Here is a 24,106-nt window from a genome sequence, read left to right as displayed (position 1 = left end):
CAAAGCTGGGCAGTACCCTAAGGTACAAAAGCTAAAATGAACTAATATGTACATTTAAAGTACTAATATGTACACTTGAGGAACTAATATGTACTTTTAAAGTACTAATATGTACCTTTAAGGTAAGTACCATTTAGGGGTAAATAAGGTACAAAGATTTTTGCATTTTTTTACATTTTTGCTTTTGTACCTTAGTGCACTGCCCCAGTTACAGCTTTTTACCTTTCTTGGCAGTGACGCACACATCAAGAACAGTAGAGAATGCTATGATAATACTAGGATGTTACGCATCTTTGAGGTTTCCCCACACCGTAGTCCCACGGATGTTGGAAAGACAGTGAAGGTGGACTCATCAGAGAACATGTTTCATATTGTCCACAACCCAAGATTTGCACTGTTGGCACCAATGAAACGGGCATTTGGCATTGGCATGAGTGACCAAAGGTTTGGCTATAGCAGCCCTACCATGAATATTGACTCTGTGGAGCTCCAGACCAAACAGGAGAGTCGAGGTGCACATTTAATTCTGCAGCGAGTTATGTGGTTTTATGTTTTTTGAATACAACCAGGATAAGCACCTGGACATCCCTTTCAGATAGACTCCTCTTGCGTCAACAGTTGGATTTGGTTTTTCCTACGTGGAGATATGCCAACATTACACATATCTCTCGATACAGCACAAAGACTTGCTGTCCTGGTCACAGATGAGCCAGTGAGACATGCAACAACTATTTATTAGGGATGCACCAATATGAACATACTGACACCGATAACCGATAATTCTTTATATTTGAACTCTGAGGAATTTTTCCAGCACCTTGTCGAATCTATGCCACAAACTGTTCTGAAGGAAACCTTTTGGTCCAACCCGCTAACAATAAAGTGGCTGGTGAGTATGTGTATATTATACACACATAATACATACATACATAGTCAATGTATCAATAATCAATGTTTAACTCTTTCACATGTAACATGAAAATGCACTATAGGTGCTGCCGCTGTGTTGAAGCGCTTGAGTGATTGTTCTATAGGTTATAAAGGTCAGGTTTATGAATAGCTTGCTTGACTATGGCTTAACTTAACTTTAATTGCCCTTTTAACAAACACAATAGTTTTCACATCACCTAAATGACACTTGTGATAACTGGACGTTTATGGGGACCATAGAAGGAGTTCTGTCAGAAAGCAGACTTCTTGCAGAGATGCTGAATCATGGTCCTAGAGATCTATTCTCGGTCAGACCCTTCTCTAACACACCTGTACACGGCAAACTAGCTTTAATTCAACTCTGACATGGTGCTCTATCAGAGATCAATGATCCCTGCCAAGTTTACTGTGTCAAATGAAATTGTGCAATTGACACGTGAAAGTGTCTTTTAAATGACACCTGTGTGCCGTATAAAACCAAAGACAGACAAGATTAGCTGGTAAAAATGTGTTTGTTTACTCACCAGGAAGGCCGATTTCTACAAGCAGGACTGAATTGTGTGGGAACATGTCAGTGGAAAAGATGTGTGTGTGTGTGTGTGAGAATCAGCTGTGGGGATATTTGTTTGCCTATTTTATACAGAGAAAGTGTCATGTAAATGCACATTTGTAGCGTGTTAACAAGGATATGAGTAAATGAAGTTTGAGCTCTGAACCCAAGATGTTGTAAATCTTTTTTATGATTCCTTTATTGTGTTGCGTGACATCAATAAGGGAGCAAACTCATTTGCTCATTTGAGAAAACATTTGCCTCTGTATTGTTTAACTGATTCGAAAATGACCCTATATGTTTCAATCGTACTTGGATTGAGATTTTTTGGATCTGCTGTAATACAAAAATTCTTTAATAAAAGTTTTTCCATTTACTACATAATATGAAAAAAACAAAACAAAAAAAACAATCAGATGTAATCTCAACTAAAATTGTACAACACTAACATTGACTTTAATGGGATTAAATGATCTTTGCGAGCTTGACTTTTTGAAAATGTTTTTATTTTCTTTCGGTGCTGATTTTAATGTGATCGTCCCACAAACTTCAATAAATCTAAGACATGTCAAGTCACAGACGGACAAATAGAAGAGTTATTTTCATCATTTGCTTTACCAGTTAATTAGTAACCCCAATACTGTGTTATAAAATGATGTTACTGATGGCAACCCTAGCATTGTAAAGCCGAGATGTCTTAACATGTGCGCAAGTCCCTGAGATGAATAATGTGGGAAGAACGAATTGCACCCAACATTAAATTGGATACTATTATCAGCTATTATCTTAAATAAACATGTTTTACAGGGCATTTGTTACTTTCAAGGTCTGAAAGTTGTTGACTTAAATCAGTGTTGGAGATACTCCCACATCTGAGTCTCTGAGCTAATGATGCATGGAGGACAACGACTTTGTGAGTGACTATTTAACCAGCAGTTTCAGAAATTAAAGCATCAGTTTTTTTCCTTACCACCATTCCCAGATCTTTTGACTAATAAATCTAAGACTTTCCCAGTGATTTTTACAGAGAATGCACTCAGTAAGAGCAAATTAAGCAATTAAATATTTTAGAGCCATAGAAATGTCCATGCATGGAAATCACCATTTTAAAATGTCCTGCAATTTCCGGGTGTTTCATGATTGTGAGAATCTTACTGAGGCAAACATAACTTAAAACCATAATAAACCTTTCTAGGCTGTATAACAGGACATATTGCACATCAAACCTACATTAGCCTCTCCAATAATGTGTGGAGGACAAATAAAACACTGGGGGAAAACGTGATTTTATATCTATAATAAGCATTTATCCCAGTACCTCTGTGATAAACTGAATGAGACAGAAATAATGATACTGTATGGTTAAAAATGACCCGTTTCATACCTATACATGACATCTGCTCTCGGGCTCAACAGCAGCATGAACGCAGATCTGAATGTTCGCTGTGATCGTACTTGTCAAAGGTTTAATAGACACAGGTGAATCGGTGTCATTTAGAAATAGGATCGTGTGGGTGTTTGAATCGAGACCGAGATCTTTTAACGATTAATCACGCAGTTGTTTTTCACTATGAATTCTAGGAGCAGAAATTAAAGTCGTACAGAGAGAGACACACACACACACACTGTCACAGTTGAAAGCACATGTAAAGCGACGGGTGATAAACTTAGCTGACAATGAAGACTTGTAAGAAAATGAATTACAAGGTTGACCCTGGTCACGCATGACACTTCCAAATCAAACCAGCCAAATAATGTGCAAGGCATGCAAATACACCGGATCACTTTAGTAAGCACACATTTTAATTCTTTAACACATGTGAGGTATTACTGAAGTTTATCAAAATATTGATTACCTATAGTGTAAATACAGTTATATATTTAAAAAAAATTCCCAAAGGTGCATGCTGTTACAATACATCTCATTCATAATGGCAAATCTTTGGCAAGCATCTGTAGTTGAACTGCATTAAAAAAATTAAAAGTAAATAGTTAAAGTAAATAAAAAAAACAGTTTTTTTTTTTTTTTAGTTTATTCCAACCCCACATTTCTATACATACCAAAAAGAGCTGGGGAGCAAAAAAAAAAAAAAAACCTAGGTAAAATATGATCACTTTATTATGAAAGAATAATACAAAATAAAAATGGGGCGAGGCTTCCTTATGGTTTTATGTGATTATATGATTTTATGAAATCATTGAGTCTCTTTTCTGAAGAGGAAAGGAATCAAAGTACGCTTCTCGGGAACTCCATATTAGGACTTTGCACCTTTGGACACGGCCAAACCAATAAGACCAGCCAATCCGGCCACACCTAATCCGATACCGCCAACAATCGCCATGCCAACCAAGCCATCTGAAAAGAACGGGAAAATGAGAGAGAGATCACTTCTCTGCTGAGATTTCTTCACTACTGCCTTTGGCGTTGCTGTTATCTCTTGTATCTTTACTGCAACAGATTGAGTATGTTTACATGTGCATCAAATTCTGCTGGAGGTCTATATTTATTTATGTTTATACATGTACAGATATCAGAATATTCATGTATACATGGTTGTTGCATTACAAGTAACTCGAGTTATGTAATCAGATTACTTTTTTCAAGTAACTAGTAAAGTAACGCTTTACTTTTGATTTTACAAGAAAATATCTGAGATACTTTTTCAAATAGGTAACTCAAGTTACTTTGTTTTCACATTTGACTGACAGCTTTTCTGTCCTCATGCTGAGAGAAATCGTGAGTAAGTGCAGAGGCGTTGTGTGTGTGAACATGATGGTTACTGTAGTTCTAGATCATGCATTTACTCATCTCACTTGCACAAAAACCGATTCAGTATTCCTCAAAATGAATAAAATTAGTGAAATGTAAACTCAGAATATTACACAAACCTGCAATAATTCAATGTTGAATAACACAAATATACTTTATGTATTAAATCTCGCTTTAATGTCTTTGCTGTTGACCTTTGATGATCAAACTCAACCGTAATAAAAAACAAAAACAATCTGCAATCCAGAACGGCAGCAAAGCTGAAAGGTTTGTGAATGTGCATTTCCTTCAGCCTGAGGCTTACTCGTTTCACTTTTGGTGTGAAAGGCCCTTTAATTTTGGAAAAATATAACTTTTGTTTGTTATAAAAAAAAAAAAAACAAGCAAGCCCAGGCCAGATGAGAAAAAGTAATGCAAATGTAATGTAACCCATTACTTTCAATAAAAAGTAACTAAGTAACGCAATTAGTTACTTTTTTAGGGAGTAACGCAATACTGTAATGTATAACTTTGAAACGTAACTTTCTCCAACACTGGTTGTAAGTATGACAATATACACAAGCGTTTCCATCCCTGCTGTTACACTGGTTATTAGTGGTCAACCGGTTAATCGGCCGATATTTGGCATTTCGACAAAGCTTAATTTTCAGCAGCCATTTCTCTAATATTCACATGATTCTAATATGCTGATTTTCTGCTCATTAAACATTAATGTTGAAATCAGTTGCACTGCTTAATATTTTTAGGAGCATCCTTGCAAAGTTAAATGCATTAATTCCTTTAAAAAAAAAAAAAAAATTACTGACCACAAACCTTTGAATGGTAGTGTATGTCAAAAAATCCTATTTAATAAAGGCCATTTACTGATGTTTTTCTTGTCTGTCGTTGTATCTCACCTTTTCTTAGCGCATCGTTGATGAGTTTCTCCAGTTCCAGGGCCTGTTTGTTACCTGGTTCGGTCTTCAGCAGAGTACGAATGTACTTCAGTGCTTTCTCATACTCCTGAGAGAAGAAGAAAAGATAGATGCAGGGTGGTAAAGAGAGCAAAACAAAGGGAGAAAGATTACATTTATCCAAGTACTTCCAAAACCTGTTTCTGGAGGCCCTGAAATAAGAAACGTTTCTGAACATTTCCCGTATTATTAGAGTGATTTCTGAAGGATCATGTGACACTGAAAACTGGAGTAATGATGCTGACAATTAAGCTTTGATCACAGGAATAAATTACATTTCAAAATATATGAAAATAGAAAAGTTATTTTATATTCTAAAAATATTTTGCAGTTTTTACTGTATTTTTGATCAAATAAATGCAGCATTGATGAGAATAAAAGACTTCTTTAAAAAAATGCATTCAATATATATATACAGTACCAGTCAAAGGTTTGAAAACATAACTATTTTTAATGTTTTTGAAAGAAGTCTCTTATGCTCATCAAGCCTGCAGTTAAAAATCAAACAAAAAAACAGTAATATTATGAAATATTATAACAATTTAAAATAATGGTTCTCTTTTTTAATATATTTTAAAATGTAATTTATTTTTGTGATCAAAGCTGAATTTTCATCAGCAAGTACTCCAGTCTTTGGTGTCTTATGATCCTTCAGAAATCATTCTAATATGATGATTTATGATCAATGTTGGAAACAGTTGTGCTGCTTAATATTTTTTTTATAACCTGAGATACTTTTTTCAGGATTATTTGATGAATAAAAAGTTAAAAAGAACTGTATTTATTTAGAATAGAAATCTTTTGTAACAATATACACTACCGTTCAAAAGTTTGGGAACAATAACTATTTTTTTTTAAAGAAATTAGTACTTTAATTCAACAAGGATGCGTTAAATTGATAAAAGGTGATGGTAACGATTTATATTGTTAGAAATGTTTTTTTTATGAATAAATGCTGTTAACGTTTTACTCATCAATGAATCCTGAAAAAAGTATTCCAAAAAAATATATTAAACAGCACAACTGTTTCCATCATTGATAATAACTGAGTATCAAATCATCATATTAGAATGATTTCTGAAGGATCATAAGACACCAAAGACTGGAGTACTTGCTGATGAAAATTCAGCTTTGCATCACAAAAATAAATTACATTTTAAAATATATTAAAAAAGAGAACCATTATTTTAAATTGTAATAATATTTCATAATATTACTGTTTTTTTGTTTGATTTTTTTTTTTTAACTGCAGGCTTGATGAGCATAAGAGACTTCTTTCAAAAACATTAAAAATAGTAATGTTTCCAAACTTTTGACTGGTACTGTATATATATATATGCATTTCCCATGATTTTGGAGTAAATTTGAGCAGCATATACTCGAACAGGTTTCGTGAGATTTACGTCTAGTACAGCTACTTCATCTGGCACTCTGATTGAACCGTTTATACAATAATGTGACAATAAAGTGACTAAATTTAAATTATGCAGTAAAGTCATAGGCTTCCAGGAACATAGTTGAGAAACACTGATATATAAAAAAACATTTATTAGCAGTGACGTCGTCGTCATCATCCCAGATAATAAATCGGATTTGTCTGGGCAAATACTAACCCACCTTGAGTCTGTAGTTTGCAACAGCAAGGTAGAAGAGAAAATCTCTCTGATCGTCTTTTTTACTCGCTTGAACCAGTTCTGGTAAAAGAAAAATGAATCACTTTTTACTGAATTTGAAAACAAGAACATGCTGGAGCGCACGCAGGCCCAGACTAAAGGGATAGTTAAACTTCTGTCATCATTTACTCACTCTCATGTCGTTCCAAACCTGTGTGAGTTTCTTTCTTCTGTTGAACACAATAGGAGATATCTTGAAGAATGTTGGTAATCAAACAATTGACTTCCATAGTATCCTACTATTGAAATCAATGGCTACCATCAACTGTTTGATTACCAACATTCTTCAAAATATCTTCTTTGGTGTTCAACAGAAGAAAGAAACTCACACAGGTTTGGAACGACATGCGGGTGAGTAAATGATGACAGAATTTTCATTTCTGGGTGAACTATCCCTTAACCGAAAACTAGGACTTGCTGAAGCACTGACCTTCCAAAAGCTGAATGCCTTTTACAATGTCATTTGTGTACTTGCTTCTGATCAAACACCAGGCGTACTCAAAGGTGGTTTCCTTTGAAACAGGTCCTTTCACCAGCTCTGCGTTATACTTCTTCTCAAACCTCTGGAAGACAAAAAAAAAGTCCCATCAGTGGAAGAATGGGATCATGGGAATCACAGATTTAGTTGCATCAGTGGGAGGATGATGTCAGGATCATGTGCTCCCCCTGGCCGACAAACACAGACTAAGAAAAACTTTCACCTACATCGTGACTTAAAGCAGAGTAACATCTGCTTCCATTTAAATAATAGGTGTAACTATAGGTGTAATATTAAAGTCACAAAACTAATAAAATAGGTGTTTTTATCCCTTAAAATCATAGGATTTATAATGGTAGGTCTACTCTTACATAAGGCAATAACTTACAACAAAGACTGTGTATAAAGTCTTTGCTAACAATGAGTTGAGGAGACATCAGTATAACATACGTCATGGTCATTGTTGTTGTTTTGATGCGGTACACAGTGTCAACGTCAACCGAAACTCCCGGTTATAACCGAATATACCGATGATTTAGCCACATACATCCTTAATCGATGTCATTTTGGATTTACAGTCGTTAAAGGAGAGAAAATGGTTTACCTTTAGATCTTCTGGTGCCACTACATCTGACACAACCGCCTCCATGTTCGCGGAAGAAAAACCAACACTAGCTTGTACACGAAGTTGTCAAAATAAAAGACAGTGATTATGTCATTTTCCGTTTCAGCTGTATATCTGTCTTCCGATTTTTAATAAACCATGACCATGCTATTTTAATATATGGCCCTGAATGTTTAGCATGTGCTTTATTTTGTACTCCAGGATCCTTAAAAATATGGTATTAATATTACTATTTGTTTTTAAACAATCATGGTATTATTAGTTATATTAATTAATTATGGTCATTGTTATACGAAGCTCAGATAAATAAATAAAAGCCAAAACACTTTTACCATACCTTTATTGTTTTTTTAAAATGCCATTTATACGTTTTTTTTTTGTTTTTTGTTTTTTTTGATAATTTTATCTTAGTTTATGACTCTCTTTTCCTGACATCTTAAATATTAAACCCAGAACTTTGTTGAGTAAATGATTGAATTTTTTTGTAAGTGAAGAGCTTTATACTATGGTATACGAGACATCTATGTGAATAATTTTTTTTAAAAGGGTGAAAATGTCAATGAATTGTGTCTACGTGATGGGCATGTTCATGACGTTTCGTTGAAAATGACAAAAATGTCCATTGTTAGTAGACAAGATAAATAATCCAATGAGAGCTTGAAAAGTAAGACTTTATTGTCTGAAAAATGACAGGATTATAGTTGAAAAAACCTTACTACTACTATTAGTTATTATTATTAATATTATTATTAGTAGTAGTTCGTAGTATTTGTATGGGTATGCTTATTTACTTAATTGTGTGTTTGTTTGTTTATTGATTGATTCGGTCCAATAATTTTAATAATGTAATTATTGTGACTTTTATTATGGACAATGCATTTCCGATAGGCATTTCGAGTCTTCCGTTAGGGGTCGCTATCTTCACGCGCCTCTGAGAGCAACTCGACACTCCGGTCACGTGGTATGACCGAGTAGGACGGCCATCTTCCCTAAAACACAAACAACAAGAGCGTACTAGACATCAACACGCAACGACCATTGGAGAGGGAGAGAGAGAGCAAAAAACTGTAAAAACGGAACACGATTCTCGAGGAGGAGCACAGAACACAAACACCTGCACATGCATCCAAAGTGAAGATCGTAGAGTTCGACGGGGCGACTGGACAGTAAAAATCGCATCGACAGCTCCAGAAACACGGTCAGTGTCAACTGTGCGCCTCTCTCTCTCTCTCTCCTTGAATGTCTGAAGCGTTTAATGGCAGATGGGTGTTGCGTTAAGTTTTATGCAAACTTGGAAGGGGATGGTCAGTGTGTGTGCGAGCAGCAAATGCGCATTACAGGCCAGCGCTCGGTTCAGTGGGAATAAATTGCGCTGGTGTAAGTAGAGAGGCTTTTGTATGTTTGGAAAGGCAACCGTGGCCGTGGGTTGAAGGCCAAGGGAAGCAGCGGGGTGGAGTTTAGAGGGGCGCCGCGTGCACACTCCCCTCTCCCCTGTGCACGCGACGCCCCTCCAAACTCCTCCAATCGATAGAAAAACGACGTCAATCTGCTTATATATGGTCGGTGTCATTCAGCGGAGTAGGTATTGGACAGCGACATCTTGTCTGTGACAAAATAGGCGTCTTTTCTGGGCGTACGTTTGTGTTGAGCGAGCGCGAGGACATGTCAAATCTGAATGGATTGAGGAAAATAGTTGGTTGGTTCTGGTTATGTCCCGTTCGCGAGCGACTCTTTCTTTTGAGTCGGATCTTTTCAGTGATTTGGTTGAACCGATTCACAGAACGGGTCTAAGCGATTGGTTCACGAACTGGACTGATCCGACTCGTTGAAGCAAGAACTGTCAGATTCGCATAGAGTCGAGATTTATAAGTTTGGAGAGAAGTTAGGGCTGCACGATATTGAATTAAAAAAAAAAGAAGGAAAGAAATTAAAAAAACGCGATTTATAAGTTAGTTAGAGCATTTGGAGAGAAGTTAGGGTTGCACGATATTGAAAAAAAAAGCGATATGCGATACTATATTGCTTTAAGTGTGTGAAATCTATTTGAATATAGTTAAAAACTGAAAAAAATATATCAAATATGTCAAACTTTCACATTCTCTCTGGGGAAAGAAAGCATCACAATTTTTTTTTTTAAAGTGAACAGCATTGTTTTAGCATTTCATAAAAGGTCACAAATCTGTCATGTCAATGTCATTTCAACATCAATGCAAACAAAAAAACGATTTAAATACCAACAACTCTTTGCTCAACTTGATAATAACATATAGTTATATCAATCTGAAACCTTAAGAACATCTAGATAAACACCTGAAACTGAAACTTAATATATTTATGAGTTGATTGTATGACAGTTTTATCAGCATGGGTACGAAAGAAAGGTCTAGTAAATAGCGTGTTATAAAGTCAAAGCATTTATTTTTTAACCAAGGTATGTAAATTAAAGGGTACATAACATGCACAGTTTCACCTAATCTCATGTTAATCTTGAGTACCTATAGAGTAGTAGTGCATCCTTAATATCTCAAAAAAGTGTTTAGTTTTATTATATTTAGAAAAGAAAAATACAGCTTTCCGATTCTCTCCGGAAAAAGCCGAGGTCCTGGAGGCGGAGCTATAGAGTCAAGCGGTAGTGCTTGATTTCCAGCAAAAGACAGAAATCTGATCCAGTTGTACTTACATGAATGGGGTCTTTTATCACTGGGACCGCTCCACGTTTTAATAGCAAACGATTTGCAAATCCAGCGTCGACCTGAGCCTTGTTAATAAAACATTCGTCACTGAAACGACCAGAACACACAACCGCACTTCCTACACTCCGTTGCTGCCCCGGAAAAACAAACTGCATCCACTGTTCCTGTAACACTGGGTTCTTTGGAAAACTGAACACGGTAAGCTTTCCCTCACATCCAAATACATACTTTTTTGGAGACATTCTTGAACAAATCCTATGCAGCGCTGCCGATGATTTCCTGTTGAAGCGCGTTGATGTGCGCGGTCTCGCTCTCCTCTGGTCGACGTGCTCGCGGGCGAGCTTTTCCGAGAGAAATGCTCATATAAGGAGTTGCACTCTTATCTACGTTATTAGATCCACGGTCGAAAAAAAACCAGCCGAAACTTGTACCAACCCGGAAGTAAGATTTTCAGCACAGAAATTCTCCGTTATTCGTCCAAAATATATTTTTTAAAACTTTGCCCATGTTTAGCATGAGAATCTATCTCTTTAACACTGTAAACAACTCTGAATACATGAAACACCATTGTACCCCCCCTTTAAATTTAGTTAATCAAATTATATTCAAGATGTAATTGACTTTGGTTTTAGGAACTTAAACTGAATCAAAGCCTGCAACAAACTAGGGCACATGAAATTACTATAAACATCCATATTAGTAAAACTTGTGTTTTAATATCTTTATCAACTATAATAAAAAAGTTAAACATGTATTTGTTAATTTGCATGTCTTTATTAGTGTGTGTATATATATATATATATTATATATATATATATAGATAGATGTGTATAAGGATTGCTGAATTAGTTTTTTTGTTCTTTGAATCAAATTTTCTCTCCTGATTGAGCCAGCTGTTCACGACATTGTAGTTCAGCAATGAATTATGAGCAGTCTCTCTCAGGCATACTAATGTATTTATAATTGAGGTTTAAGTTACAGGTGTCTTTAGTTGTTCTTGGGCTGACATGCATGTTGTACTTTAAGAGCCCAACTCCCCCAGTGAATACTATTTATTCTCACCGGTTTGTTCTGTTGCTTGGATATTTCTGTTGCTATGACATCTGTGGGTGCAAATTAAATGTTTCTTTTCCATCTCCATGTTTTTCTGATTGCACAAACTCTTCTAGTTGTGCTGTGCAGATGTCAATAATCGAGAAAGGTTTCAGCTTAAATCTAGCTGCACTTGCCCTTTCCAAAATATAGGCCTTCTGGAAAACTTGAGGGGAACTTTGCCACAAATGAACAGTTTTTAAGATAACACCATGTTTCCACTAAGGCAGGTCTATTTAGGTTCGTTTGTGGTCACGTTTCTTAAAGACAATATCTTGAAGAATATTCTTAAAAAGAGAAAGATTATTTTTATGCATGCTTGGCCTTTAAATTGATAGGATACTAACAGACACAGACAGCTGTACTTCCCACCTTTCTGTGTTTTAAAGGGCTTCAGTTAGAAATTATTGAATGTTGCAAATATACGTATCGTAATGGCTTATAATAACTGAATGATTTTAGTACTTTAAAAAGATTAGGAAAAGTCTGAAATCAGAAAAAAAAATGTTCATCATATAAAGCAATCCAGTCTCTTCAGATAATTTGGACTAAACCGCTCAATTCATATGGATTAGTTTACGATTTCTTTATGAACTTTTTGAAGGCGTCAAAGTGGTAGTTGCGTAGCTGTCAATGGAGGGACAGAAATCTCTCAGATTTCATCAAAAAGATCTTCATTTGTGTTTGAAGATGAACGAAAGTCTTACGAGTTTGGAACGACATGAGAGAGTAATTATTGTCAGAATTAAAATTTTTGGGTGAACTGTCCCTTTAAGCTGAGTAATCAGTTGAGAAAGCAAGTGTGCATGTAATAATATATTGGTTCGTGCAGCTCTTAAAGTGACAGCAGCCTAATAAACCTGCTTCTGTCTGTAGGCTTAATGTTAATCAAACAACAAAAGACTAAGGCCGTGTGTCCACCAAAGCGTTTTTTCACACGGCTGGCGTGTTTTTTAAATTGTTTTTTTCACGCTGAAGCGCTGAGCGTTCTGCATTTTTTACAGGTCGCCGAGAGTTGAAGAATGTTCAACTTTGAGTAAAACGCAGCGCTCATCACTGTCACTTTTTACCCAACCGTCCAATCACAGTGGAGGAGGGGCGGGACTAATACCACACCGACCAATCGCCACATTCTGCTTGTACAACGTCAACAGATGACAACAACACGCATAATAACGGAACAAAATTATTTAAAACAAGAGCCAGAGAAAATGTTACATTGTATGACTTTTTAATATAGAATCAACACAGAAACAAAATATGTGTGAAATCGGATTCTAGTAACACTTTCGCGGATATTCCGTATCATAACAAGCAAAGTGTCTCAACTGAAAAAAATGCTGCGCTCGTGCGCTGCCAAAACACTCTCAAGCGCCCATAGCAAGGCGTTTTCAGCTGGCTAAAAATACATTTAAAAAATCGGCCTAAGAGAAAATCACACACTGCTCCTGACTGAATAACTTTTGTAACTTTCAATCAGTATATATTTAATTCATACAGTGAAGACTAAGCGTTTTATTTTTGCATCTTATTTAATGTCTGTTGTTAAATAAACCTAATGTAGTTAAGTTTACACTGACGTTAAAATGACTTGGCCTACTTTTTTATGTAATTTTACTGTAAAACAGCTGTTTTCTTTCAGAAGTAGGGATGCTTTCTTCTCACTAAAAGAATGTGAACCATTTGTGGTTATCATTTTCAGTTTTTTATACATTTATATATCATTTAAATTTATTTTACACACTTAAAGCATTAGCGAATATCACTTATGTGACCCTGGACTACAAAACCAGTCACATGGGGTACATTTTTTGAAATTTAGATTTAAACATCACATGAAAGTTGAATAAATACACTTTCCATTGATGTATGGTTTGCTAGGATAGGACAATAATTGGCCGAGATACAACTATTTGAAAATCTGGAATCTGAGGGTGCAAAAAAATCGAAACATTGAGTAAATCGCCGGTAAAGTTGTCCATTTATGTTCGCGATTGTGCTGCATTCACTCACAAAAATAAATGTTTTATATATTTACGGTAGGAAATTTACAAAATATCTTCATGGAACATGATCTTTAATTAATATCCTAATGATTTTTGGCATAAAAGAAAAATCGATAATTTTGACCCATGCAATGTATCGTTGGCCATGCGACTTATGACTAGTTTTGTGATCCAGGGTCACATATCACATTTTTTTCAATATCTTGTAGCCCTAACTTCGGTTATTGTACTTGCATTTAGTCCACAATATTGAAAAGTTGTCTTTGTTTCTCCTGCAGGTAAAGGAGGGAGAGGGATTGTCGGCGTGAGGAGAGGGTCACCAGCTGGGACCTGGTCCACACAGCATTGCCAGTACACCAGGAAGAGTCAGAAAGACACACACAGATAGAGAAAGAGAGAAGCTTATTGTGGTCATAACTGCTTCTGGCAGCTGTATTATCAACAAATTAGTCTCTTTATTTTGTTTGTTAGTCTTTTGTTTGTTCCCTGCAGTCAATCGACTTTAGACGTCAGTATCAAAGCTCTGCAGTTTTTGCAGTCCTACAGGTATTACTAATTTCAGAGGGTTTTCGTTCACTGTTTTGGTTCTCCAGTTGTTTTTATTTGTTTGTTTTCATCGGCTGTGAACGAGAGCTCTTACCATCTCTGACCTTTTGTATTTCTACTCTCCTGCACACACATCCTGAATAAGGCAGCTATAACCCTCCTCTCTCTTTAAGTTAGCTCTGAAACACACACACACACACACCTTTCAGCCCTCTCACCCAGACCTGCTCCAGCCTAGTCTTGCCTGCGCCACTCCCCTGGACAGGGTAAGAATAACATATGAACGGCTGTGTTTACACATATACACACACACACACACATATATATATATATATATATATATATGCGACGTTCGTGACGTTCGTCTGTTATAGGACAACTTAGTTTGAATAAAATTAATATTTGTGTAGTGTTCAATGTTGTTATCAATAGAGATACGCAGATGGGGTATTAGTTCATCCACAACCACATCACATAACTCATCATCCGCACCAACGGTTTTTGACCAGATTTCAAAGCCGCATCCGCCGATTGTTTTGCGGTCTATGGACGATGCAATGCTCTGATGATACGAGCTGCAAGAAAGCCCTTGTCTGTTCTAGAAAGGATGCAGCAAAGATATTTAATGCTAATGTATGAGGCATAGGCCTACGCTGAGTTTCATTAATTTACGATGAGATGCGCTCTAGTTCAACTTCACAATGCAATGCAAGTGAACGCGGCGCATCGGAGCCTCAATGTCACGGTTATATTGTCTCCTATATTTGCTTTATATTTATTAAATGCATGCAATTGGTTGATGAAACATTTATTAAAATTAAGATACAATTTGTACAAAACGAAATTCGCTTTAAAGAAATGCTTTCTACAAAGCAAAACTTAATGAAGTGGTAAAAATCATGTCTGATGATTTACAAAACAAAACTTCATTAAGTGGTAAAAACCATGTCTCCCGATTGCAAATGTTCATTGCTAATGTTTATTATTGCAAATGTTTTTCATTTGTTTAATAAATCTCATAATGATGACACATCACTATATCATAGCTTTTATTTTTATTTTTATTTCTATCTCAAATGATTGGCGGTCGGTCAGGGGGTAGCCTACTTGGCAAAGAATCAAATACAGTTGGAAACGACTTAGACCATTAATAACACAGACTGTTAACAATTGTTTTTAATTAGTATTTAAACATTCTCTATGATAAAAAAATGTTTGTAAAAAATATTTTAATAACACGGTTTTGGCGGTTATAGAGTTGTAATGGTGGTGTTCAACTATAACCGTCGGTCTCACGGTTATATGCTAACCGTCACACCCCTAATATATATATATATATACACACCCATATATGTCTTGCAGTTGTGTGTGCATTATCAGGGCTCCAGACTGCGTCCTTTTTTCTTGCCGTTGCGACAAAATTTTGTATTGCCCTACTGATAAGAGCTGTCATCTGTTGCATATAAAAACATCAAACGGCAAACTAAAGTGGAGTGAAACCGCACTTCTTGTTTGAGCTGTGCGGACAGTGTATTAGCTCTGAGTCGGACCAATATTAGACAGCGCAGAACGCTCTCAGAACAGGTTTACTCGCTGGCAGATCTCGACATTGTTACTACACAGCACTGCGAGATATAGTGGGAAGCATTCAAATTCAGTGCAGAATTCTGTTATAAACCATAGATATCAGATCAAACAGTGCTGACGTGGAAACCAAGAGAAACGTAGTGCCATGAGCGAACAAGTTATAATTGGCTTTTCACAAATCATCAACATTCACATCACAATGCATTTAATATAGTAAGGCTAACTGTAACCATGGTATTGTGGCAGAAAGTCAAATGCTTTTACATTTTACAGGGTTCATGCATCCTTTTCGAGAGTGAGATTCAAGCACTTTTTTTTACAAGGACTTTCATGTGCTTCTCACTTTTTCCAGCACTTCAAAGCTCTAAATATTATCCAATTTAAATGTTATTTTTAATGTGATGACTAAAAAAAAAAAAAAAATTTAAATTTTCCTTAATAAAATTAGGTTTTTAAATGTTACTGTTGTTAATATAAAGTTAATTTTATGTGCATCTCAACTCAAGCTCGTGCTTTACTGTCAAATGTGCATTTCCAAGAAATAAACACTTAGTGGCACCGGTGCTACTGCTCTCAGATGTTAATCTGGAAGTATGGCAGTGCACACTGCAATCAATGTAATAAAAGAATCTGTGTGTACTGATGACGGGAAGTGTGCTTGCAACATATTTGAGTTGGTTGTATGCTCATGTTCAGGTTTTTTTTGTTTGTAGACTTTCACCTCCGAGAAGGAAGGAAGAATATGACTGCTGAAACACTTAACTTTGGCCCAGAATGGTAAAATCCCTTTCTTCCGTTCGTTTTATTGTCTCCTTCTCTTGTTGCCAGATCCCTCTCATTTCTTTGTTCTCTTAATATTAAAATGTTTTCAACATTGATAATAATAAGAAATGTTTTTTGAGCACCAGGGTTTTAGTTATTGTTTTAGTTGCATTTGTAAATTTAGTGCATATTGTGCTTCAGTGGAATCAAGATAATCTGACCATCATTTTTACATCTTGCGTTTCTTTGTTTAAAAAATCCTACTGTTTTGCTTCAAGGTTAAAATATTTTGATTTTCAATTTTGAATCGCACTGGACTGAATCTGAAAATCTATAAAGAGAGATGTAATGCAATACAATGTGCAAAAATGCATAGCTTTTGTCACATAGGCTAAAATAGCTTCTATGTATATCATTTATAGTAATACTTTTGAATATATTTTTCCATTCAAAACCACTTCAGTGCAGTGACCTTCAAAACTGCCGCTTAGCATGCTATGAGCTAATCATAATACCTTAGAATAATACTCATAACTATCTTCCCCAGCATTACTTTCCCCATATTTCTGCAAGGTTCTCTCTCTCTCTCTCTCTCTCTCTCTCTCTCTCTCTCTCTCTCTCTCTCTCTCTCGTCATTCCGTTTCCTAACTCTCTCTCTCTCTCTCTCTCTCTCTCTCTCTCTCTCTCTCTCTCTTTCTTTCTTTCTCTCTCTCTCTTTGTCATTCCCTGTTTCCCAACTCTCTCTCTCTTTTTTGTCATTCCCTGTTTCCCAACCCCCTTCTCTCCCTCTCTCCCTCTCTCCCTCTCTCTCTCTCTCTCTCTCTCTCTCTCTCTCTCTCTCTCTCTCTCTCTCTCTCTCTCTCTCTCTCTCTCTCTCTCTCGTCATTCCGTTTCCATCTCTCTCTCTCGTTCTCTCTTGTCATTCCCTGTTTCCCATCTCGCTCGCACTCTCTCTCTCTCTCGTTCTCTCTCTCTCTCTCATTCTCGCTCTCTCTCTCTCTCTCTCGTTCTCTCTCTCTCGTTCTCTCTCTCTCTCTCTCTCATTCTCTCTCTCTCTCGGTCTCTCTCTCTCTCTCTCGTTCTCTCTCGTTCTCTCTCTCTCATTCTCTCTCTCTCTCTCTCTCTCGTTCTCTCTCATTCTCTCTCTCTCTCTCTCGTTCTCTCGTCTCTCTCTCGTTCTCTCTTGTCATTCCCTGTTTCCCATCTCGTTCTCTCTCATTCTCTCTCTCGCTCTCTCGTTCTCTCTCGCTCGCTCGCTCTCTCGCTCTCTCTCATTCTCTCTCTCTCTCTCTCTCGTTCTCTCGTCTCTCTCTCGTTCTCTCTTGTCATTCCCTGTTTCCCATCTTGTTCTCTCTCGTTCTCTCTCTCGTTCTCTCTCTCGTTCTCTCTCTCGTTCTCTCTCTCGTTCTCTCTCTCGTTCTCTCTCTCGTTCTCTCTCTCGTTCTCTCTCTCGTTCTCTCTCGTTCTCTCTCTCGTTCTCTCGTTCTCTCTCTCTCTCTCTCTCTTTCTCTCTCTCATTCTCTCTTGTCATTCCCTGTTTCCCAACCCCCTTCTCTCCCTGTATCTCCTCTTGGCACACACTAAATGATTATGCAGAAATTAAACCGTTAGGCGTGGTTCTCTGCTGAACTAAGGCTCTTCTGTGCATAGTTGGTCCTCAGCCAACAAAAGTGAATTCCTGGGTTTGACATGTACAATACAGGGGTGGTATGTTGCCTCAAAGCCTTCTCCATCAGCTTATCTCGGCAGGGTAGTATTTATGTAAAGTTTACAAAGCCACCAACAGCTCTGCAACCCCTTTTCCACCGACGAGGTGCCTCAGCCGGTGCCGTTTCACATGTTTCCCGTCCACCGCTGAAATGTGGTTTCAGGCAGGAAAAACAACTTTGCACTGGCCTCTAAAAGCTGCAGGGTTTAAATCAGGAACGTCAGATGCTGGAGGCGGGATAGTGTCAGCACTGAGTAAAGTTGTCAAAACAACAACTCTGGTGAGACTGACACACAACAAAACCAGATCTCTCCCATTATAATCAACAGAGCTGTTTATACTGTAAGCGTTCAGTTCCTATAAACAATATCTCACACAGCAACTCCAGACACTTGATTTTCCTGTTTTTCTAAAATTAAATATTACAAAATATACACTATAGTTCAAAAGTTTGGTGTCGGTAAGATTTTAGGTTTTTTTTTTGTTTTTGTTTTTCTTCAGCAAAAATAGTAATATCATCATGCAATAATATTACAATTTAAATGATCTGTTTTCTGCTTTAATATATTTTAAAATGTAGTTTATTCCTGTGATCAAAGCTGAATTTTCAGCATCATTACTCCCTCCCATTACACACATGATCCTTCAGAAATCATTCTAATATGATGATTTGCTGCTTAAGAAACTTATTATTATCAATGTTAAAAAGAATGTATCAATGTTTTTGTGGAAAATATGATTTAAAAAAAAAATGTCAGGATACTTTGATGAATAGAAAGTTCAAAAGCATTTATTTGAAGTATTTGATAACATCTTAAAAGTCTTTAATGTCACTTTTGATCAACTGAATGTGTTCCTGCTAAATAGAAGTATTCGTTTCTTTCAAATCTTACTGACCCCAAGTTTTTGATTGGCATTGTTTAGTATTTGTTCATTAGGTTTAACATCTAACAGTAACTAAATGCAGCTCATGATGGCAAAAAAGATTCTGAATCATATTATTATTTTTATTTTTATTTTTTTATATCTCAACTCATAATACTGCTGCTCTGTTTGTGATTGTGATAACGTAGTCACTTGTCATAGTTCGCCTGTTAAAAATGAAAACACTGACCAGTTTCCACTGTCCAAGCTTCAGCACCATATCAGTTGAAAATGAGTGTGAGAGATCCTAAATAAATCAGGACACAGAGTCGGGATTGTCAGGGCCGCCCTTGGACGCTAGCCAAGACTGGAGCATTTCTCATTGAAGCTTCCAGATTGTTGCTGTTGAATCTCTTTTGATCTGATTTCTATCTCTCTCTTTCTCAGGCTTCGAGCACTTTCCAGTGGAGGCAGTGTGTCTTCCCCTCCTGCCTCTCCTGCTATGCCAAAGTACAAGTTGGCCGAGTACCGTTACGGCCGAGAGGAGATGCTAGCACTTTATGTCAAAGACAACAAGGTGGGAAAATGCTTGAAACAAATCTGGTTTTTGGTAGCATAGTTTTAAAGCCTAGGTGATATCCCAGCATTCAGTGAGCCATGATTGTGCTTGCATCTTTACCTCATGACATGACAAGTCTGAATATCATAGTAAGGTTGTTTTTTTGTTGTTGTTTTTTTTTTCACAAAAATAGTTTCATTATCTATGTGTACTTGGCCGATTTAAATCAGCTAACCTTGTCAGTTTATACCAAAAAAATTATAAAACAAGTTTATATGATGCTCAAAATGTTTTTTTTTTTTTTTTTTTTTTTTTCTGTGGAACTCGATTAGGATTTATCCAGCCAAATGTTTTTGTTCTTTTCCATACAGTGAAAGTAGACAGTGACGACAGTAAAGATTTTTAGTCAATAATTATTTAAATTTGAGGTCTGTTCTTCACCCGACTTTTTGATTTAAAATGTAACTCACAAGGTATGGTCACATTTGCAGTTATTCTGTGAATTTTCGCTGGCAAAATCCAGTTATTTCATTAGTAATCCATGAAAATCTGAGATTTAGTATGTGTGTGTCAATGTTTTCACAATGGATTCCAATTTTGCTAGTGTGACTACAACTTTAATGGGCTACTTTTATGGCATCCTGCTGTATTATTGCCTTTTTTGGAGCTTGACAGACCCTGGTCTCTTCACTTCCATTGAATAGAAAAGAGCAGCCTGGACATTTCGCTAAATAACCTTTTTTTTTTTTTTTTTAGAAAAAAATAAGTAATAAAAAGTAATTTGAGTGATCACACAATTTTCGGATGAACAGTCTTTATGTTGGTAGATTTAATTTGCTTGATATGATAATGCACCATAAGAGTGACATTATTAGATATTTAGCAAGGTATTTCCTGGGTCAAAAATGGTCTTCGGTGGTGGCGGATGAACACGGTCATGAACATGGTACTCTACCCATGTGAACTGCGAGAGTTTGTAATATTAACTTAAAATAATTACTGTCAGGAAAGATCACAAAACAAAGTGCTTAGAACTATTTTTATATTTAAAACTCTGTAAATTGTGTAAAAAATCACTGAGTGACTGATTTAAAAAGTTAGTAATAAAATTAACAACAAAGTAATGCATTACATAGAAAAGGCGACAGGTCTATTATTTTGCATTTACACTCCCAAGACTTAGCCTAATGCACAGATCATTTGACATACAGTATAAGATTTTTTTTCCCCATCCATCACACATTTAAAGAGGTTGTAAATCCAGAAACTTTGCAATGTGTAGTTGGCAGCATGAAAATTATATATTATATACAGAAAGCAAGCAAAGATCGCTGCGCTTATAATCACCGAAGCTGTCAATTACAAAGCGATATTCACAAAGCTGCACTCTTGCGAATTCCCATTATAATAAATCAAGCTGTCTATGCTGTATGTACCGGCCATACATATTTTTTACTGGCCATGAAACCGTTATAAGGCAGTTATGGCACCAACATTTTAGGTTCTGGTGAAACTTAACAGTTCTCAATTCCAATTTCGATACCACAGCTGAAACTACTAACCTTACTAAAATGAATTTAAAACCTTATTAAAAGAAGTAAACGGTAGTTTTCAGGTAGAGTCATTGAATAAAGTAAAGAATAAGTAAAGTGTTTTTTCTTTGTCCTTGGTTTGATTAACATTAAAAACACAGACAGCAACAGAAATATTAGGCTGATATCACTTTAAGACCTACTCTTAAAGTGTTTTTAAAGTTGTTTTTCTCTGCTGTTTGCATTCACTGACTGTTTACTAGGATACTTGCCGAGACGGGCATTTTTTGACACAATTTTGTGTCAGTTTGTCTGTTCAAGCACAATAAGACGTGAATGAGAGTTCAGTTCAGTATTTGTGCGCTGTCTGGCTTACTGGGCATGCGCTTCGGATGTGTAGCATGCAAAACTTTCCACACAGCACGTAAATAACTAATTGAGTTCCCTTTCGCATCTTCTTGCGCTTGAATATTTAAATTGGCAAGGCTTAAACTTTCGTGGCAATGCAGAACTGGGCCGTCAACTTTCCCGAGCGTCATTCATCTACATTGTTAGAATTCATAAAAATGTTACCAACCAACTGCTGATTACTCGCATTTGGTGTTCATTTTAGGCCTTGGTTATAATGAAAGGATTCGTGAGTGTGCAGAACTCTTGCTGAACTGAGAACTGTTGAGTGGATTCTGACTAACTTAAACACATCTGATTGGCCATTGCGTTCACACGTTCCACAGATATGTCTGTGATTGGCTACAGTACTTCAAAAATTGTGGAATTGGAGTATTTTCAATGCAGGAAAACCCCTTTTTAGACATTTATTTTTTACGTTTGTAAAAGTCAAGTTTTACTTTTTTTGTATGCTGTTGAACAGTGAACTTCTCTAACCTGTTCTTACTGTCTCTTAATGGACGTCTTTAGTGGAGTTCACATGGCCTGAGGTTTAACACACAGTGTGTCAAGTACATGTTTCCACTGGTTGACTTAAAAATGCAAAAAATTTCTTACCAGTACTGACACAAGTCATAAAGTTTTCCATGGGCAACGGCAGTGCCAGAGCTTTGTTGCAACAAAAAAATCGACTGTAGAGACTCAGGATAATCATTTACCATAGTTTTATTTTGTTGCAGAAGAAATATTCAGTGAGCACTGACCAAGCGTGTTTAAGCATGTTCTGAAAAGTGTTTAAGAAATCCAGCCACTCAAGTCTCTATGTAGGACCAGTAGTAGGGATGTCAATTTTCACAAATTCCCATGATCGATCGTCGTTTAAATTAACGATCGATTAATCGTTAGCCTTAATACTGCAATATGCGTCTGCTGCAGTGTCATATAGCCAACAGCATGACTGGGTGTGCAAATGCTGCTCAAAACGCTATGTTCACCTCTCATTCATTCATTGATGTGAATGAATGAGAGGGGTTTTAAGCTAAATAAAGGGCTAGTAGGATTGTAAAATGTTTCGATGTGATAGATCATTTAATTAAATTACTTATTTAATAATAAAATATAACGACTAATACAACGTGTCACCAACGCCGCCTCAGATGCGCGCATGTCAGAATGTGTTGTGGACGTGCTCTTCCTGGAACAACGCACTGAAAACGGCAACGAAACCCAATGAATTCACAACGATTTAATAAAATAGTGTTCTCATGTTACAGTTTGTAATATGACTGTCCCAATCATAGTTTTTATTAGCCGTGCATTGCTGTTTGAGCAGCACGCGCTGAATGAACACCTGTAGCGTGTTATTTAACTCAAAGAAACGCATCCTATATGAGATTAATCAGATATATGCTAAATTACAAATTATATCTGCACAAAATGACGTGAATGCACAAGTGAACTTGAACTAAGTTACTAAATGTTGTGGACGCGTTCTTCCTGGAGCAACGCGGTGAAACACGGCAACTAAACCCAAATAATTCACAATGTTTTATTACAATATTGTTCTCTTTATAGTGTTATGTAATATGACAGTCCCAATCATAGTCATTATTAGTCGTGCATTGCCGTTTGAGCTGTTAATTCTTAACCAAATGCATCCTATGTGAGATCAATCAGATATAGATACGTTAGGCCTACACAATATTACAACTTACATTTGCACAAAACAAAAAGCTGCGAATGCACTTACAAACTTAAAGCCATGATGGTGTAAAATGGTCCCAAACATAACCCTGCACGCTCACTTTACATGTTTCGTGGTTGAGCAGCACGCACGCGCATGAACCTGGTTAGTTTTATCGATTGAATGTATTATTGACAATAAATCGATTAATCGTTAACATCCCTAACCAGTATTGTGGGAAAAAAAATAGATTTTCTTTTTTTTTTTTATTTAGGCAAATTGATTTGATTGTTACATCTAAAAGTTGACTAGTTCGTAGCCATGTTACCGTCATGCAAACTTAATGGTCACATTTCCTTAGGATGGAAATAACAAAAATTAATACACTTTTGCAAACTTTTATGGTAGATGCAATTGTAGATCGATTTTGCAACACTAATCATAATGTTACAAAAGATTTCCATTTAAAAAAAATGCTGTTCTTTTGAACTTTCAGTTCATAAATGAATTCTAATAAAAGTGTCATGGGTTCCACAAAAATATTTATCAGCACAATAAGCATCATATCAGAATGATTTCTGAAGGATCATGTGACACTGAAGAGTAATGATGCTGTAAATTCAGCTTTGCATCACAGGAAAAAAAAAAATAATTTTTAAATGAAAATGAAATGATTAAAATAGTAAACAGTTCTTTTAAGATGTAAT

At 36.3% G+C, this 24,106-nt stretch overlaps 2 protein-coding genes across 5 annotated transcripts in view; one reads left to right on the top strand and one right to left on the bottom strand.

Moving 5' to 3' along the window:
* Positions 1-2,328: 2,328 nt before the first annotated feature.
* Positions 2,329-8,059, bottom strand: fis1 (fission, mitochondrial 1). The gene is made up of 5 exons (XM_079865649.1): positions 7,959-8,059; positions 7,307-7,439; positions 6,821-6,897; positions 5,147-5,252; positions 2,329-3,836 (listed from the first exon to the last, which is right to left on the bottom strand). The coding sequence occupies exons 1-5, from the start codon at positions 8,001-8,003 to the stop codon at positions 3,736-3,738; spliced, it is 462 nt and encodes a 153-aa protein (XP_079721775.1). The 5' UTR covers positions 8,004-8,059; the 3' UTR covers positions 2,329-3,735.
* An 830-nt stretch (positions 8,060-8,889) lies between these two features.
* gigyf1a (GRB10 interacting GYF protein 1a) overlaps positions 8,890-24,106 on the top strand; it is a 40,436-nt gene continuing 25,219 nt past the window's right edge. For all 4 annotated transcript variants that reach the window (XM_079867711.1, XM_079867710.1, XM_079867709.1 and 1 more), the window contains exons 1-4: positions 8,890-9,177; positions 14,049-14,582; positions 16,617-16,680; positions 19,685-19,814. In XM_079867711.1, the coding sequence (XP_079723837.1) occupies positions 16,646-16,680; positions 19,685-19,814 (165 nt within the window). In that variant the 5' untranslated portion in view covers positions 8,890-9,177; positions 14,049-14,582; positions 16,617-16,645. The remainder of the gene's footprint in view (positions 9,178-14,048; positions 14,583-16,616; positions 16,681-19,684; positions 19,815-24,106) is intronic.

The sequence above is a fragment of the Squalius cephalus genome (genome assembly GCF_949319135.1).
Source record: "Squalius cephalus genome assembly, chromosome: 3".
Classification (NCBI taxonomy): Eukaryota; Metazoa; Chordata; class Actinopteri; order Cypriniformes; family Leuciscidae; genus Squalius; species Squalius cephalus.
The sequence above is the reverse complement of the archived record's forward strand: the minus strand, read 5'-3'. Positions and strand labels throughout refer to the sequence as shown.

Bases quoted from the DNA above. Each gene is read 5' to 3' on its own strand.
- fis1 (XM_079865649.1), bottom strand. From the start codon at position 8,003: ATGGAGGCGGTTGTGTCAGATGTAGTGGCACCAGAAGATCTAAAG. The intron at 6,898-7,306 runs GTCAGTGCTTCA...TTCTTTTACCAG, and splicing joins AGGCATTCAGCTTTTGGAAG to AACTGGTTCAAGCGAGTAAA. The intron at 5,253-6,820 runs GTGGGTTAGTAT...TTCTTCTCTCAG, and splicing joins TTGCAAACTACAGACTCAAG to GAGTATGAGAAAGCACTGAA.